Source organism: Copadichromis virginalis, linkage group LG23 (genome assembly GCF_057382275.1).
Source record: "Copadichromis virginalis isolate Kocher_CV1m ecotype Utaka linkage group LG23, C_Virginalis_male_GT1.1, whole genome shotgun sequence".
NCBI lineage: Eukaryota > Metazoa > Chordata > Actinopteri > Cichliformes > Cichlidae > Copadichromis > Copadichromis virginalis.
In genome coordinates this window covers 7,319,821-7,336,040 of record NC_140639.1, presented here as the reverse complement: position 1 = coordinate 7,336,040, position 16,220 = coordinate 7,319,821, and the positions used below count along the sequence as shown (strand labels likewise).

The 16,220-nt window shown below is 38.1% G+C and overlaps 2 protein-coding genes across 2 annotated transcripts; one reads left to right on the top strand and one right to left on the bottom strand.

The window, feature by feature from the left end:
- Nucleotides 1-19: 19 nt before the first annotated feature.
- On the bottom strand, nt 20-8,990 carry plpp6 (phospholipid phosphatase 6). The gene is made up of 2 exons (XM_085447562.1): nt 8,275-8,990; nt 20-6,170 (listed from the first exon to the last, which is right to left on the bottom strand). The coding sequence occupies exons 1-2, from the start codon at nt 8,765-8,767 to the stop codon at nt 5,803-5,805; spliced, it is 861 nt and encodes a 286-aa protein (XP_085303688.1). The 5' UTR covers nt 8,768-8,990; the 3' UTR covers nt 20-5,802.
- A 486-nt stretch (nt 8,991-9,476) lies between these two features.
- Nucleotides 9,477-15,504, top strand: prdx6 (peroxiredoxin 6). The gene is made up of 5 exons (XM_085447563.1): nt 9,477-9,694; nt 11,645-11,801; nt 13,120-13,263; nt 14,370-14,516; nt 15,213-15,504. Exons 1-5 carry the CDS (start codon nt 9,603-9,605, stop codon nt 15,336-15,338), a joined length of 666 nt encoding a protein of 221 aa, XP_085303689.1. The 5' UTR covers nt 9,477-9,602; the 3' UTR covers nt 15,339-15,504.
- The last annotated feature ends 716 nt before the right edge of the window (nt 15,505-16,220 follow it).

Sequence of the window (16,220 nt, the reverse complement as noted above, 5' to 3'; positions counted from 1 at the left end):
TACACATGACGCAAAACAGTTTTAGATTGGTTCCCCATTTAATTACAAATTCTTACAATCAAATTACGGGATAATTTTCAACAGCAAATTCAAATCCACGGACTATAATACAGCATAACCACACACACAGACGTATACATAAATGTACATTATAAGATCTATACAAGTGATATACAGTGAAGTTCATAGTATTTAGCAGGCAATGAGTGCAGTAAAATGTATAGAAGCTTCATGTTTGAAAAATGTATAGAATAAGAAATACATTTTGTTCATAAAGTTTCTCAACTGTTACAGTTCAGGTTATGAGAAATGTGCAAAATCTTTCAGTACACAACATACACAACTAATTTTTTAAACATTTTTAGTCTTAAAAAAAGAAAAGAATCAATCATAAAAATTATTTGGTCACAAAAATTACCATCCAGCATATTTAGATTTACAACCAAAGTGTAATGAAGTGAAAATCTTCAAAGCTGAAACCTTTCTCACTGGCACTGGGAAGATCATTGGTTAGTTATTGCAGAGACAGCACAGATTGCACAAGGTCAATAAAATACACGTAATACAGGACAAAAAAACTGATGTAACTTCTTGTCTCTGGCAGTACTGAGGTGTGTGTTTGAAGTGAGCAAGCTGTTGTGCAACTGACTCAAGTATTTTCTCCCTCCTGACAGAGTGGTTTAGCCATACACTTCAAACACGGCATTAAAACTCATTCACAGATTCAAAAACATATTCATAATGTTTCTTTGCTTTTCTTTGTAGTACTAGCACAACTATTTTTTCCTTTCTTGAATTATCAATCAATCAATCAATCAAAATTTATTTATATAGCACATTTTTAAGACCGAAGTACACCAAAGTGCTTTCCATTAAAATCGCAGTACAAATAAAATCACAATAAAATATAAATTATAAATTATATATTATAAACCAATCAAAAAGGATTTAAAATTCCCATTCAACTTACTAAGCTTAGTTTTATAATGATGGACTGATGGTGATTAGCTGATACTGCTATTTGAAGTATTGATTCGACTGGCAGCTAATGTTCATATCCCTTCATTTTCTCTGTTGTACTGGGAAAGAAAAAAATATTTATCATTAAAAAAACTATTTGAAAATGTACTTTCACCTTCTAATCCCACATCTTTGAACAGTAAGTGAGTGCAAAATGAATGCACCGATTACAGATTAAATATTAGCCACTGCCATCATCTATGGAGCCAATGTGCATCCCTAGTAGAAGCAAAATTTCCTAAATAACACTGCAATTTTACCAGGAAGAAGAAGAAGAAGAAGAAATAAACATTCACTCAGATTTGGCACACAAGTGGAGCAGCTTCAAGGACACAAAAAGGTTAACTACGTCTCTTCTCACGCCCTCCACGTTCTAATGGGAAGGGTCAATAGCCTCTGTGACAATGCCAACGTCAAACACACATTTCAGTTACAACATCTTAACTACTTGCGTCATTTAAAATTTTATTGTTAATGTTGGACCTCACTTGGGCATTTAATCAACTACTGATAGTGGCATTGCACCAAAATGGATTAAACATCAAAATAAATCTGGGAAATACAGCAATATGTGAACTGAAAAACTTCGCGTACAGGTTCAGTCATTGGGTCGGTGTGGATAATTATTAACCCAGTGATACCTAACCCAGTGAAACATGACTGTTTCTTGTGTTTTGACTAAAAATTGAAATTCACATCGGGTTCAGTAGGTCAAAGAGCCAGGTCATCAAATATATAATCTACGAACATTATATCACTCATTATTGTAGTTGAAAAAGAGACATTATTCAGTCCTTTTGGCGATGGCGATTTCCACAAATGCATATTCCACATTTATCGATGCATCTTAGTACATGTACAATGCAGAAACAAAACCATATACCTCATGTCCATTCATCCATGAACCCCTTGCAGCACACACCATATCATAACATAATAAATGAAATAGTAAACCTAACATGGCATCACCTAAATGTGATACCAACAAAATAACTGCTTGCTGCTTTGGCACAAGTGGCAAATAAATTGTGTAATTTAAAAGAAATCAGCTTATTAGTTTTCTATTTACTTATCTAGATTATTGCCCTCATTTTTTTAAACATTGGTGGAGCATTAAAAAGAAGTAAAAAAGTAAAACTCTAGTATTGTTAGGAATTATTTCACAGTGTAGGAATTAGGACAAATTTTCAATAAGAAAATTTTAGGCAATATTTTCTTGGACTGAAATTTTTAATTTTCAGACAGAGCAATCAGGTATGGACTTGAGGAAATTATTTCATTCCAGGTGTTTACCCATGCATTCCATGCATTTGGGGGGGGGTGTCAAGATCTCTGTCTAAATAAATAAATGTGGGTAAATTCCCAGATGATTAAACATCCAACTATTTTGTAGATAATAACTGAAATGAGTAAAGAAAATAAACAGTCTATGTATGCAAGATAATTCATAATTTTATTGGGTGGGTTATATTGGTTGGGTCTGATTATTGGGTGGGGGGGTGGGGGTCATAACACCCCTAACCCCCCTGGAAATTACGCCCCTGCAGCTATCTTCTAATTTGCTTCCAAATTTATCACAAAAGTCAGGAAATTTGTGTTTGCTCAGTTATTTCTTTGTTGTAACACTATATATTTCATACCGTTGGAAATCCTGTTTATTTCCCCTTAAATGCTGCCATATTTGTAAGAAAAATGCTTTTGTGGTTTGAGCAGAAGTATTGAGTACGTGGTTTGCCCCCATGAAAACCTTGCCAAATCTCCTCTGGCAATGCAAAACTTAGTCTGCTCTTTACTCTTGTTTGTGTCGTTTATTGAGTTGAATTATTGAGGTTTGAAGACACAAGACATGTTGGCAATTTAGCAGTTTGTAAATTAACAATCGGGCTTCAGTAGCATGCGGACGAACCATACGCAGCCACAATAACCTGGCATCTCCTGCTCATGCTGGTTACCAGGTTGGTCACACACTGCTATGGGATCGCATCCCATTCTTCAACCAGTATTTGTCACAAATCAGCCAGTCTGGTTGTGCTGGTAACTCTCGCACAAACAGCACGCACAAGTTGATCCCATATGTGTTCATTGGAAATCAACGAACACCATCCTCTCAACTTCCAAACTCTGGAAGGACCCCGTTCAATGTTCAAAAGTAGTGAGTCCATACTTTAAGAGGCGATCTGACTGCTGTGGACAGAATCTGGACGCATTACTGAATGTTCCTCCACACTTTCAGGTTTCAGTGCACATGTTACTCACACCAACAATGCAAATGGGCCTTACTGTGAAGGGCAGTCATGGTAGGCCTCCTGGCGGCCTCATAAGACTGGCTGTGTGGAGTCTGTTCTGGATTGTCTCACCATATTGTCCAGCATTTTGTCCTCTGTAGAAGACAGCCTGCAGTTTCGAGGTTCTGACAGGGTGAGGAAACGGTTTTCATGTGGTGTTGTCTTCTTGTGACATGCGCTTCATGGCCTACTTCTGACTTCATCCGTTATATGGAACTTGATCTTTAATTTGGAGAAGGTATTAGAGCTCACTCCAAATAATGCTGCAATTTTATTTTGGACAACATCCCCTTGAAGTTGCTCTTGAAGTTGGCAAGAGCCCTATCCAGATCAGTCAAACGTAACATGTTTGGAGCACTAACTGGCAGGGTCACTGGTGCTGCTAGTCAGAAGCTCAAAAACAAAGAATCAATAGCAGAATAAGCTGTTTGGCATTGGCAGAGAAGATTTGGCAAGTTTCTCATAGGTGCAACGCAAATACTCAACTCTGCTGCACAACCCACAAATGCATTCCCCTTACAAATGTGGCACCATTTAGGGGGAAACAACAGGTTCTCCAGCAGTATAAGATTTATCGCCCAGAAGCATTGCTACAACAAAGACATAATCAACCAAACTTTTACTTTTTGTGCAAAGTTCTAATGCAGCAAAGGGCTTAAAAGAAAACCAGAAAACAAGACTGAAAAATTGGTTAATGAAACTACAGATCATTATTTTTTCCCCCTTCATATACGATTATGTATTTAATGTCCAAGAGCATTTAAATGTGAATGAAAAAACCTAACCATGCAATATATTTACAATCTTTTATATATATTTAAAACAGCACACCTGTGAGTCATTCAAGTGAATCAAGTTACTTTTTTCATTAGTTTTTCAGTAAATTTCACAATGAAAATGTCTATATACAGTATATACTCCTGTAGTACTTAAGACCCAAGTGTGTGCATTATACTGCATTCCTGCCTAATAAAGACAAATGTGCAATGTCTTATTCCATTTAAGTGAAGACAACTCTTAAGCCAATTGATTTTTGGGTGAATTGTCCCTTTAAGCAAATACACTGTACAATTCTGATATGCCAACTATACTGCGTTTGCAAATTTCTGCAAGTGATATATGTAGACGACCTGATAACATTACGGTTAAGTGTATGTAATCCTTCAGAGCTGATAAGTTATCAGTTACATGTACAGTTTTGGTTGACTAATAATGAAAGAGAGATAGTGTTAAAGTGAAACAGACAAATATATGGGGTGCAATTAATCTTTATGAGGGTTTGGATGTGCTTCCTTAAAAGAATGTTATGTCTTCTTATCTGATCAGTAGTCACGTAAAGAAGAAAAAAGGCCCTCTGTGCTCTGTGAACAAAGCTTTGAGGACATGTTAGGGCTTATATCATGATTAGCACCTAGAAAGGCTAGAGGGGGGCAGGTGAAGACAGGTAAGCAAGTTTGCTATATGTGCAGTTTTCATTTGATGTCAGCAAGTAAATGTGAATTGTGAAAAAAAAAAAAAAACTATTCACAGAGTAGTTATACAATCTTTCATTAAAAAACAAAAAACAAAAACCCAGCATGTCTGATTCATAAATTATAAAACAAGTTACATTCTGGATATTTTTAATTCAGTTTTTCCCGTTATGTTTAATAAATACTACTATTTAATACGTTTTTGCCATGGTTTCCAGATTGAACAACTTATTTCACTGTAAACTTTCAGACAGTGTTTAAAGCTGTGCAGCAACTCTAAAGTACACTTCTTTTGATGCACGCGAATAAGCTGCCACTGGTGGAATGTTGTGGTAGCATAACATTGTGTTCAACACATCTGTTTCACTTTTAAAAACTTTTTGCTAGATTTTGTAAAGACTGAACTGAGCTTGCTTATAAAGTTTGTGGATGTGTAAAGTAAGTAAGAGCCCATTAAACTGTGTTGTGAATGTAAAATTGAGTTTAGACTTTATATTGTATCCTTGAATCAAGCTACAGAAGTGTCATAAGTGAGTTAGAGAACTTCAAGGTAAATGGTCAAACCTGTTCTCCTGTAATCTGTTGGGATTAACCTGCTACTTGTTATAGACGAGCTAGCAGCTACCTCAGAAAGAGGGCTAGTAGTGGACTTAGTTGTCACACAACATGAAAAACTCTTCGTTTTTTGGGGGGTTTTTTTGATAAAGATCTACTCTCTAGTGTCAGCATAATCTCCAATACAACACTTATGGGATGTAAAAAGTATTCTTAATATTTATTTGAATGTATAAAAACATTTATTTTATAACAAAACAATTTTTGTTTTAACACAACTTTATGCTCCACAACATTATTCATATTTCTCTTCAGCAAATATCGTTTTGTTACAAAGTAAATGTATTTTTAAAATGATCCCAACCTTAGAAATAGTGCTGCTTTCAATTCAGTGAGAATATATTACTATAAGGGAAAAAGGTGTGTACGTGCTCCTTTACTCAAATATAAACTACCATTTCCTTAAGTCCTTAAGCTGACTGTCCCAGCAGCCCTTGCAGTGTTTGAGGGGACAGCCACAGCATTTCCACAAGGTTGTACTGGCAATAGCCCATCCAGAACCCAAACATCACATCAGTCACATTGTGCCTGCCCAGCATCACTCGACTCAACCCTACCAGGCCCACCCACAGCAGAACGAGGACTCTCAACGGGGCAGCCAGCACGAGGTGAGCCAGCAGGAAGCGGCCACACATGGCGGCACGCGTGGCATGTCCGGAGGGGAAGGAGTAGCGGTCCACAGAAAAGGTGGCGAACATGTCCATACGATTATGTGCTGGCCGACGCCGACGCACCACCGCCTTAACAATGCCAACCAAGATCAGGTCCAGCAGCAGGCCTGCAGGGGAAGAAGATGGAGATATGCTACAATGCATGAAACAACAACAACAACACAGCCACATTAAAACAAACAAACAAATGTGAATGAAGCATGTTGTATGAAGTGTTTACAGTGATCAAGTAGAGTAGAAAAGCACCAGGTAAGAACCAGACCATAGACTATTTAGTCCATTTCAGTGCCAGCAAATCCTCCAGGATCTTGAAGATTAAGCAGATGAATTAAACTTTGTGTTAACCTTTATTTTTTCCTATTAAAAGTGAAAAGTTAACTTGACTTGCAGATTTTTAGACTTGTAGAAGGCCTACAATAATCTGCAATCTGGTAAAGATTGTTGTTGTTTGAACCAGGGTTTTCTTATTGAAAAAAACAAAAAACAAAACCTAACTTATTTGCACCACAATGATATCACAAAGAATTTCACAGTATGATGAAAGGGAAAGATACAACAGCAGCACTGATTACAGGAATGACTGCAGTTTTTAAGTCGTGTTTCTGCATTGAGAGAATGAAAAGCTTTTGGTCTCCTGGGCTGCAGCACTGAAAAATTAATGCAACACTCAGGTGGCATGAAGCCAATTCGCTTCTACGAATCTAATGAAAGGGCTTCAGCAAAATGAAAACAGAAATGCACATTGCATCCATCATTACTGACAACTACTATGTGGTTACATTATTATCTGCTGCTTTTAAGACCTGAGGTTAATAACCATAGAGAGAAAAGGGTTTAGACGGTTTGCATTATCACACAGCAGCTTGCTGCTTCCCTTTTAAGCTGTTCTTTTGAAGTAAGTGCACTACTTAGCCCCCACATCAGAGTGCTGTGTAAGAGGGAGTCTTGTTCCAAACATGTTTTGATGAAGAGCTGGGATTTTACCAATACCAATGCTTACTGGCTCTAAACTACTTAAGGTAATACTTCTTAAAGCCTTGTGTTTATTTAATGCTGATATGAACCACAGTAGTTGGTGCTTACTCACTAACATTATGCATTTGGGAGGGTTGGCAAGTAAATATTAAATGATTACTGAAAGACTATGGGGACATATTGAACTTTTTATTCAATACCCTTGGGGCACATCTCTCTATTGTGGTAAATGAGGTTTAACTAGGGAAGCCCTTATTCAATAGTCTGTTATTTAATGCCCCTTAACATAAAGTTTCTGCCTGATCCAGCTTAAACGGCAGCTTAATTCAGTTTCTGACTTCTCCTTAATATCTGAAAGTGGAAAGCAGGTCATAAAATAGAGAAAATGTCCATCACACTTTGTCATAGGTCAATTTCATATGAAACTATTACTCATATTTTTAGCTTAGAAGCCCATTAAACATTCTGAAACTCTGCATGTTTGTTTTCCTATGATATTACCGAGGTAATACTGCCACCGAACAGCAATAAATGTATAATGTAAAACCACAATAAATAAGTACATGCAATCACGACACTGTGGGCTTTACTGATACCAACTGCTTAATCCAATTATGACTCTGAACACAACCTCGGTAATTAAAGAACTGTTTATAACTCGGTCTAGAATCCAAATATAGGTCTTTGGCATTTCTGGTTTCACTGCAGAATACTCCGGTCTTGACCCTACTCTTCTGAAAACATCACTATCACATGCATTTCCTTGCTGTGGCTTCACACAGCATCACATGGACACTCCCTGGAGGCAAAGAAGCCCCAGACCACTTTGGCACTTCAGTCAACATTTTACATAGCTATCCAGTTTTCCAGATTAAGACCCATTTCATATAATCTTATACTTTTACCAGTTTCCCAAGCTGTGAAGGAACATCACAAAAGGTGTAACAGGTGACATCTACAGGTGAGAGCCAGCCAACACCAATTACACAAAGATAACCCTATATACTCATTATCTGACGCGTTATGAGAGGTGGGATCAGCTCTTCTGTTGCTTAAGTGAAGAAATTATGAAAGAAGAACTGTGCAGGACAAATCAGGACCGGGAAGGAGCAAGGAGCTGTGACACCAAACCCAGCTCAGTGGCGCACTGATATGTATTGAGAGGAGTTTATCTGTGATTACATACGATGCTGGAAGAAGAAGCAACATGAAAGAACACAAAAAGCAGAGTTTTACCCATGAAAAGGTTGAGCATGACTTCTTGTCCTGCAGCACTGTCGCTCTTGTACAGACAGTAGGCGGTACCAGCCAGCCACGGGATACCATGTCCCGATATCTCTAAGAGCTTCATTAAGGGGCGCACACTGCCCCAGGACGAGTCCTCACAGGCACACACTCCCAGCTGCTTGGACAGCCACAGGTCGATGGCCAACAGGGAGCTGAGCGCTACGCGAATGAGGGAGGGGTTGAGCCGGATACCATCCTCTTCAGGTGGCCCCTGACCGCTCGCGGAGCCCGTGGAGGAGCCGGAGCCCCGGCGCCGAGTGGGGCTTTCAGAGGCTCGAAGGCGGGCCGTGGTCGGGTCGGAGCCCTGGCGCTGGAGCAGGTGTGGCGGTGAAGACCGGTTTAGCGGCTTTGTCAGAGACATGAACTCGTAGCGACCGTTGGAGCTCCCGAGCACCGGGCTTCCTCCGCTGCGACCGGGGTTTTTCGCTTTAGGAGAGGGCATGGTGTCCGTTAACTCACCGGCGTAGACAGGTATGTGTAGTGTAGATGCACAGCAGCGGTAAATTTTCTGCAGTGCTGTCCCGGTTGTCGCTTCTTTAGCTCATCTGTTGTACGTTTCACAATTCTTATCACGTCCAGGAAAAGATGAGCCGTGACGCCATATTTGTTGTTCTTCTCGCAAAGTATCCTGGGAAGCTGTGTTTTCGAAACTATTTTATTCCCTTAGCGAAGTTATCGCGACTAAAATTGTGTAGAAATTGTGTATTTTCAAAATAAATAAACAAATAATTGAATAAATACATGTATAAAATTGAGTAGTTTTAAGTTTGCATGTATTTGATTTCTATAAAACTGAGTTAGTACGGTTTAATATTTGCAATCTTTTTTATCTTTTGTTTTTAAGTCTATTAATTTTTTAGAGAACGTTCGTTTAATTCATTTTCTATAAAAATGATTTTTTTTTTATAGCAAACTGACAAGGCCTAAAATTTATGACGAGTTCGCCATATTTTAATGAATTAATTTATTAATTTTGGTCTTCGTTTTTACATTAGCAATATATCTTTCTTACACTTTGCACATTATTTTTTGAAAAGTTTTTAATTATTTTTTTCTAATACGTTTGCGTCGTTATTCTCTGTTTGTTTCGATAGTTAATGTCGAAAGATGTCGGAAAAAACCCACGTGTTTTAGGACTCTTCTCTGGTTGGTCGGTGAGCTACGCTGGACCGAATGGATCCGCCTCTATCCGGATCCATTGACATATTGCGCAGTGGGGTCAGCATTTTGCTCCTGTCCGTTATCTCTGGTGTTTGAGCTGAACAGGAGAGTCGAGCATGCCTGGACTTGTGTTGGGAGACGAATTCCCAAATTTCGAGGCCGACACCAGCATCGGCAGGATCAAGTTTCACGACTTCCTGGGCAACTCGTGAGTGTCATCTTGCAGCATACAGACGTCGCACTGTAACTTGTTTTAAGTGGGTTTTGGTAATAATGCTGCAACAGTGCAGCTTATTGCGTGCTCAGTCAGTTACCATCCCTTCGCGATTCCTCTCGATTAAAAGCTTTAGCAGATTTTTCCCAGATCTTACTCGCCAGTTATGGCGGCTGACATAGACGGCGTTACACAAGCGTGACCTATTGGTTTAGAGACACTTGTAGTTTGTCAACTACACAAACAAAAAACTTAGTTAACAGTCTTAACTACACGCTGTTAACAGGTAAACTGTTAGACAATAAAATCGACTACAAGAAGCAGTTCATTAGATACTGGAGGTGTAAACTATGTGAAACGGTTGTGTGCGTGGCTGTTTGTTTTCCCTCTAGTCTGTTCTCCACTGAGGTTTAATTGCACTCCTTGTTGTGTGCCTATTGTTGAACTTGGCAGTGCACACATCCTTCAAACATCCAACAATAATAGGCTCGATTGGTTAAAAGAGCAGAGAAAAAAAGAGCACTGTGTGCATGTATAATATTTAACACACCCCCACACACAGCTCGAGGTGAAATGTGGAAATGCACATTTTGCTGTGAGGTGTCCCAATAACATGATGCAACGTCCTTTGAAAAACACCCCAGATATTTAAGTAGTGTTGAAAAGTGTTCCTGTTTAAAGCACATCGTTTTTTATGGGGAGGAGAGAAGAGTGGGGGAAACGATGTGCTTTAAACAGGAACACTTTTCAACACTACTTAAATATCTGGGGTGTTTTTCTTTCCTTCGGAAAAACTGAAACATGTAGTTGTTAGCTGATTTGTAAATACCCAAGAAAATAATTTGCAATGATTTATGGCAAACCATTCAAAATTCAGGCTTCTCCTATATGCAGTTTTATATCCCTACAAATCAAACGCCTTGCAGTTTTTGCCAGAGAAAGCAGTATATTTAGGGGAAAAAAAGAATGAAAACAGTCATTCTGCTATCCTAAAGTTTTGGCACACATTGCGTTATCAAAAGTATAACTGGATCAGATAATTCCAGCTTTCATCAACATGAGAACACCACCCAGTTTTGGTGACTGCATAATAACTTCCTTATTTTTCCCTCCTCGGAAATGTTGGACTGTGTGAGGCAGCCATCTGTTCAAACCGTTTCAAGCTTTTCCTTGTGCCTTTCCCCCCTCATTTGGATTTTTTTTTTTTTCCCTACCAGTTCAAATTCTAATCCCAAGAGGTGAACAAACTTTGTTCAGCCTCATTTGAAGCCTGGTAGTCGTAGGATATTTAGCCAAAAACATCAAAGAAGCAAACAAAAAACCCAAACTGGTTTAGTCACCCAATAATCAGCTGATCATAATGCTTCTAAACCATGTGATGAGGGGTCACAACAGACTGAAGGGCAAATCCATCGAAGTCATGGCAGACCCCAAACTCACATGATTCCAAAGCTACTTTAAAAAGACCAACAGGTAACTCCTTAGTGGATTTAAAGTCTTGTTCTCTCTGTCATACTCACAGATACTTGTTGCTTTAGCCTGTGTTTGGAAATTACTCTCCTCCTTTTGTTCCCCTTTCTCTGCTATTTCATCCTCCTTTTTTTTCTTTTTTTTTTTTTGTTTCGACTCCTACTCTTTAATTATCTGTTTCTTTCAGAATGTTTCTCAGTATCAGTTTGTAAAGCATGTTGGAAGCACAGGGTGGTGAAAGCATGAAAACTTGCTTATTGTTTTACAAGTCTCTTCAGCTTGTGGTTACCTTGAACTTGTAACTTGATTTTTGTAACACACCCTGTCTATAAAGATTTGAATTGCACATAATGACTGTTATAAAGATGATCGAACACATTGAAACTTTTTATTTTAACATTTTATTTTTACTTTTAATTGATGCTCCAAGCAGAGGCCTTGTTGAGTTGGAACAACGTCTCTTTTCCCCTGCAGATGGGGTATCCTGTTCTCCCACCCGAGGGACTTCACTCCTGTATGCACCACTGAGCTCGCCCGTGCTGCCAACATCAGCAATGAGTTCAAGAAACGAGGCGTAAAGATGATTGCCTTGTCCATTGACAGTGTTGCTGATCACAACAGCTGGAGCAAGGTTAGGAATGCACAAGCACAAACTGTATAAGAACTTTTTTTTAATTTAAGTTCTTCAGGACACCCTTGCTGAAAAGTACATATTATTGAGATATTGACCATTATCTTCAAACTCAACCTGGTATTATCAGGTTATACAATCTATCCTAAGCTTAATTTCTTCACATTTCCAGAGATAATAATTGTCTCATGTCCGTGGACTGGGAAGATCTGGTTCTGTCTGCTCCGTTGGGAGAAAAACCCTGTTTATCTTAACTTTAGTGCTCCTACATGTCTGGTCTAAGAGTAATTAAGTAATTTAGCCTTCAAGTCCCAACTCGAGTTAAGTTTCCAGTAAGAAACACATACAGTAGGTTAAGTGCTGCAAATAGTATATAGAAACATGCACCTCATCAGAAGCACTAAATGGTAGTTATTTTCAAAACCAGCAAGGGGTGTAATGAAATAGTTTTGCATGGCAAGAAAGAAGGAATATGAAAGTAAATTTACAACCTTCAACTGGAACTAAAGTATGAAAATGATATTAAGTGTAAAATACACTGAGGAAGAAATAATGTTTATTATAATGATTACTTACTTAATTATTGTCTCTTTCTTGTTTTTCTTGTTTCTGTTGTAGTGTATATTATTATTATTGTTATCACACTTTTTTAATGTGGACTTTACTACAGCTGTTATTTGTACATTACTTTGAGTGTAAGGAATCATAGCTGATCCTGGTCAAGCAAAAAGCACCAAACTTTTATAATAGTCTGCAAAATGTTTCTCTGAGTGGATCAGAGCTGTGCTGCTTTTTCTTTTTCTTTAAATCTGTGAAATCTTCTACTTAAAATAATCTGGAGTATTAAGTATTTATAATAGAGTATAATACAGTAGAGCACTTTGGTCACCAGCTGTGGTTTTACCTTTTTACTTTATAAAAATACAGATTTAATTTTGACTTAAATATATAATTCTACATATCATTTAAACTTTTTTTTACCAATGTAAACTATTTTTAATGTATTTTGTTTGTCAAAGAAAGTTAAACTATTATGGATTCTTTTTCTTCTTCTACTTCTACTTCTTCTTCTACCACGTTTATTCTTCAAATTAACAATGATAGTACTACAGGCGAATATACTTATGGCCTTTATAAAACATGCTGCTGTTCCTTATCCAGTAGTTAAAGATTACATGCCGAGGATCTGTGATCACTCATCAAACCTGTGCTGCAATAGTGGAGAGATGGCTGCCAGGAGGGACACAATTATTAACAGAGGATGAAATGTGAACTAACAACCATTTAAAAGCTGACTGTATCTCTTGTCTCCGAACAGGATGTGATGGCTGTTAGCAAAAACGCTGATACTGACCTGCCTTTCCCCATCATTGCTGATGACAAGAGGGAGCTGTCAGTCCTGATGGGTATGCTGGACCCAGATGAGAAAGACAAAGATGGCATGCCCCTCACTGCTCGCTGTGTGAGAAACCCATTCACTTTTTATTTTCTTCAATAAATAAAAGTAAAACAAAAAATAGCACTATAATTGTGAAAGAACAGACAACAATTAGATGCATATTTTTATTTTGCAATAAGATCTGCACTGACTTGCATGCTTGTGAAATGTTTTGGCTCGTCTTGTGGGAAGTGTTTCCAGCTGCGCGTCATGTAGCTGGAGTCGAGTGTTTTAATTAACCGATGCATGAAACTATACATTTTTAGACATAAGTTGTAAAGGCCGCCGTTTTCTTTGTGAGTAATTATTACACAGCGTGCTGCGAGGAAAAGCCTGTTCTAACGTTTGAGTCTAAGGTTTATTTTTTTTAGCACCTGGCGGCTCTTTTTTAATTCTCATCCGTAAATAATCTGCTCTTTCACGTGATTCAGTTTATTTTGAAAAGTCTCAACAGGATCTTGAGCTTTATTGTGAAAGGTTTATGTGGAACATAAACAAGCGGACACGCGATGCTGTTACTGTCGTTGTTGCTAACCACGCTTGTCCTTCCGTAGTGTGGTTATATTAAATATAAGAGAAAGAGAGAACTTTAAGAAATTAATATAGCCATCAAAATGATGAAAAAATATTGCCGTAAACAGTTTATTTTGCGACACCACGAAACAAACGATAGCGTAAAATGAAACGATAGACGTTTTTATATGGTCATCCGATATATATTGTTATATCGAACAGCCCTAGCCTCAGTGTCCTGTTCTAACCTGACTGGTGTGTCATTGTTGATGACCTGTGGCATCAACAAGGCACTTTTCACACAGAGAACTACTGCTCACAGTTTTTAAAAATGTTTTTCTTTTTTTTCTTTTTTTAAACATTCTCAACATTTTCTGAAATGCTCAGAGAGCCCACATGGCAAAAACAACAATGTTCACTTAAATCCCCTTTTCTTCTTCATTGAACTTCAGACATACCTAACAAGGTGGCCAGTTATTTAATTATTTTAATTCAGTTAGCAAGGAAACCCTTTTTACTGTTTTAGCATTTTTGGACATATTGAATTTTTTAAAATCTAAAACACAGAGTATATCCAGAGTGTTGTGGTTAAGGAGTGTTATCTCGTTCCACTTTAGGTGTTTGTGATCGGCCCTGACAAGAAGCTGAAGTTGTCCATCCTATACCCTGCAACTACAGGAAGAAACTTTGATGAGCTGCTCAGAGTTATTGACTCTCTGCAGCTGACTGCACAGAAGAAGGTTGCCACACCAGTTGACTGGAAGGTACGTAGTGAAGGCATCAGTCAGCAAGCGAGGTCATCAACAGAGAACAAGAACTGATGTAACGCCACCTGCGCAGCTACTGAGCAGCAGCTCTTAATAAGTTATCCATGCCAAGTGTGCATAATTGAACTAGACTGCAAATAGCAAATAATGTTATTATGACAAATGTAAAAACTCACATTCAGTATCTGGTAAATATCGTCCTGGGACCCAGCCTGTTCATTTTATTATTTTTTTTTTTTTTCCATTGAAATTTTTCTCCAACTAAGACTATAGCAGTCTGTCATATTATAAAACATTAGTGTTTTATAGAAATGATTTAAATAGTTGGGAAATATTCACTTTTTGCTAATAAAGACTCATAAAGTGCTTTTAAGTTCTATTAAATATGGGCCTGCAGTGAGTAGACAATTGGCCTAGCACTAAGGCTGAATGCAGAATGGTTCTTTCCAAGCTAGCTGACTCAAAATCCACCAATAGCATGTTACGTCTTGTTTTTTGGGGGTCAGTTTTAAATTTGTGTTAAACTTTTCTTGGTCTGAAGCACCAACCATTTTTAAGGTCGGCTAACTGCCTCCTAAATTTCATTTAACATTTTAGGTTTATTCCTAAAAAGTGGTTTATTGGGGGAATGTCGTATGATGAAATAGTAAAGGCGTATACCCTGTGTCTAAAATACCCTTACATGTTTTTCAGCCCGGTGACAAAGTCATGGTCATTCCCTCGCTCTCAGATGCTGAAGCTGCGTCTCTGTTTCCTAATGGTGTGACAACTGAAGAAGTGCCTTCTGGAAAGAAATACCTGCGCTACACCCACATCTGAAATCACATTACTCTTTGACCTGGAAATCTTTGGTTAATAATTCACATAAATCGGTGCACGTACCCAGTTAGGTGACTTGTATTTTCAGTCATGCAACATTTCCAACACTGAAGCAGAAATGCCTTATCCCCAAACTACTTATCCCCAAATAAACACATTTTTCACATTTGTTTTGTGCTTTCTGAGCCTTTCCCTTTTTGTACAATTTTTCAACAGTTTTAAACAAGGTCCTCATGTGTAATTTGCCACTAGGTGTCCTCCTACAACCTGGCATGGAAATATTACCATGCTGCCTTTGCTGCAGTAGTGCTTTCTGTCAGTAGGTGGCAGTATGTGTTAAATGGAATCCTCGCTGAGCTATTGGCAAAAGAACCAACTTGTTCTCAACAACTGCAGTGATAGGGAGTGGTACCACATGTAATGAAATGACTACTTGTATTTTCACACATTAAAAAGATGATAGAGGACACTGGTAGTAAAGGTGAGCTCTACTTTCAGTAATGTTGTATTTCTCATAATATGCAGACTTTCAAAACCTTCTCACGCTTTTCTGTTTTCGTTGCGCTGCCTCAGCTTGCAGATTATGCATAATTATGTCTTTAATGTACCAATGAGCATTATGCTACTGGAATATGTTTTTAATTAAGCTAAATCTTTTACTATTTATCTGATTGTACTTTAGTTCATAACACCACATTTAGAATTATGAAGCAGAAACCTTGCTAGATAATGGATTTGTGATTTCCAGCCACAAAGAGTAACATTAAAAGATGTGGGATTGAGGCACTTCACTTTTCAGAGTTTCAGGTTTTTAGCAGTACTTCCAAAGAGCTACCCGCCCCTCCCTACACTCCATGTAGAGGTGTGGTGACGGCGTAATTA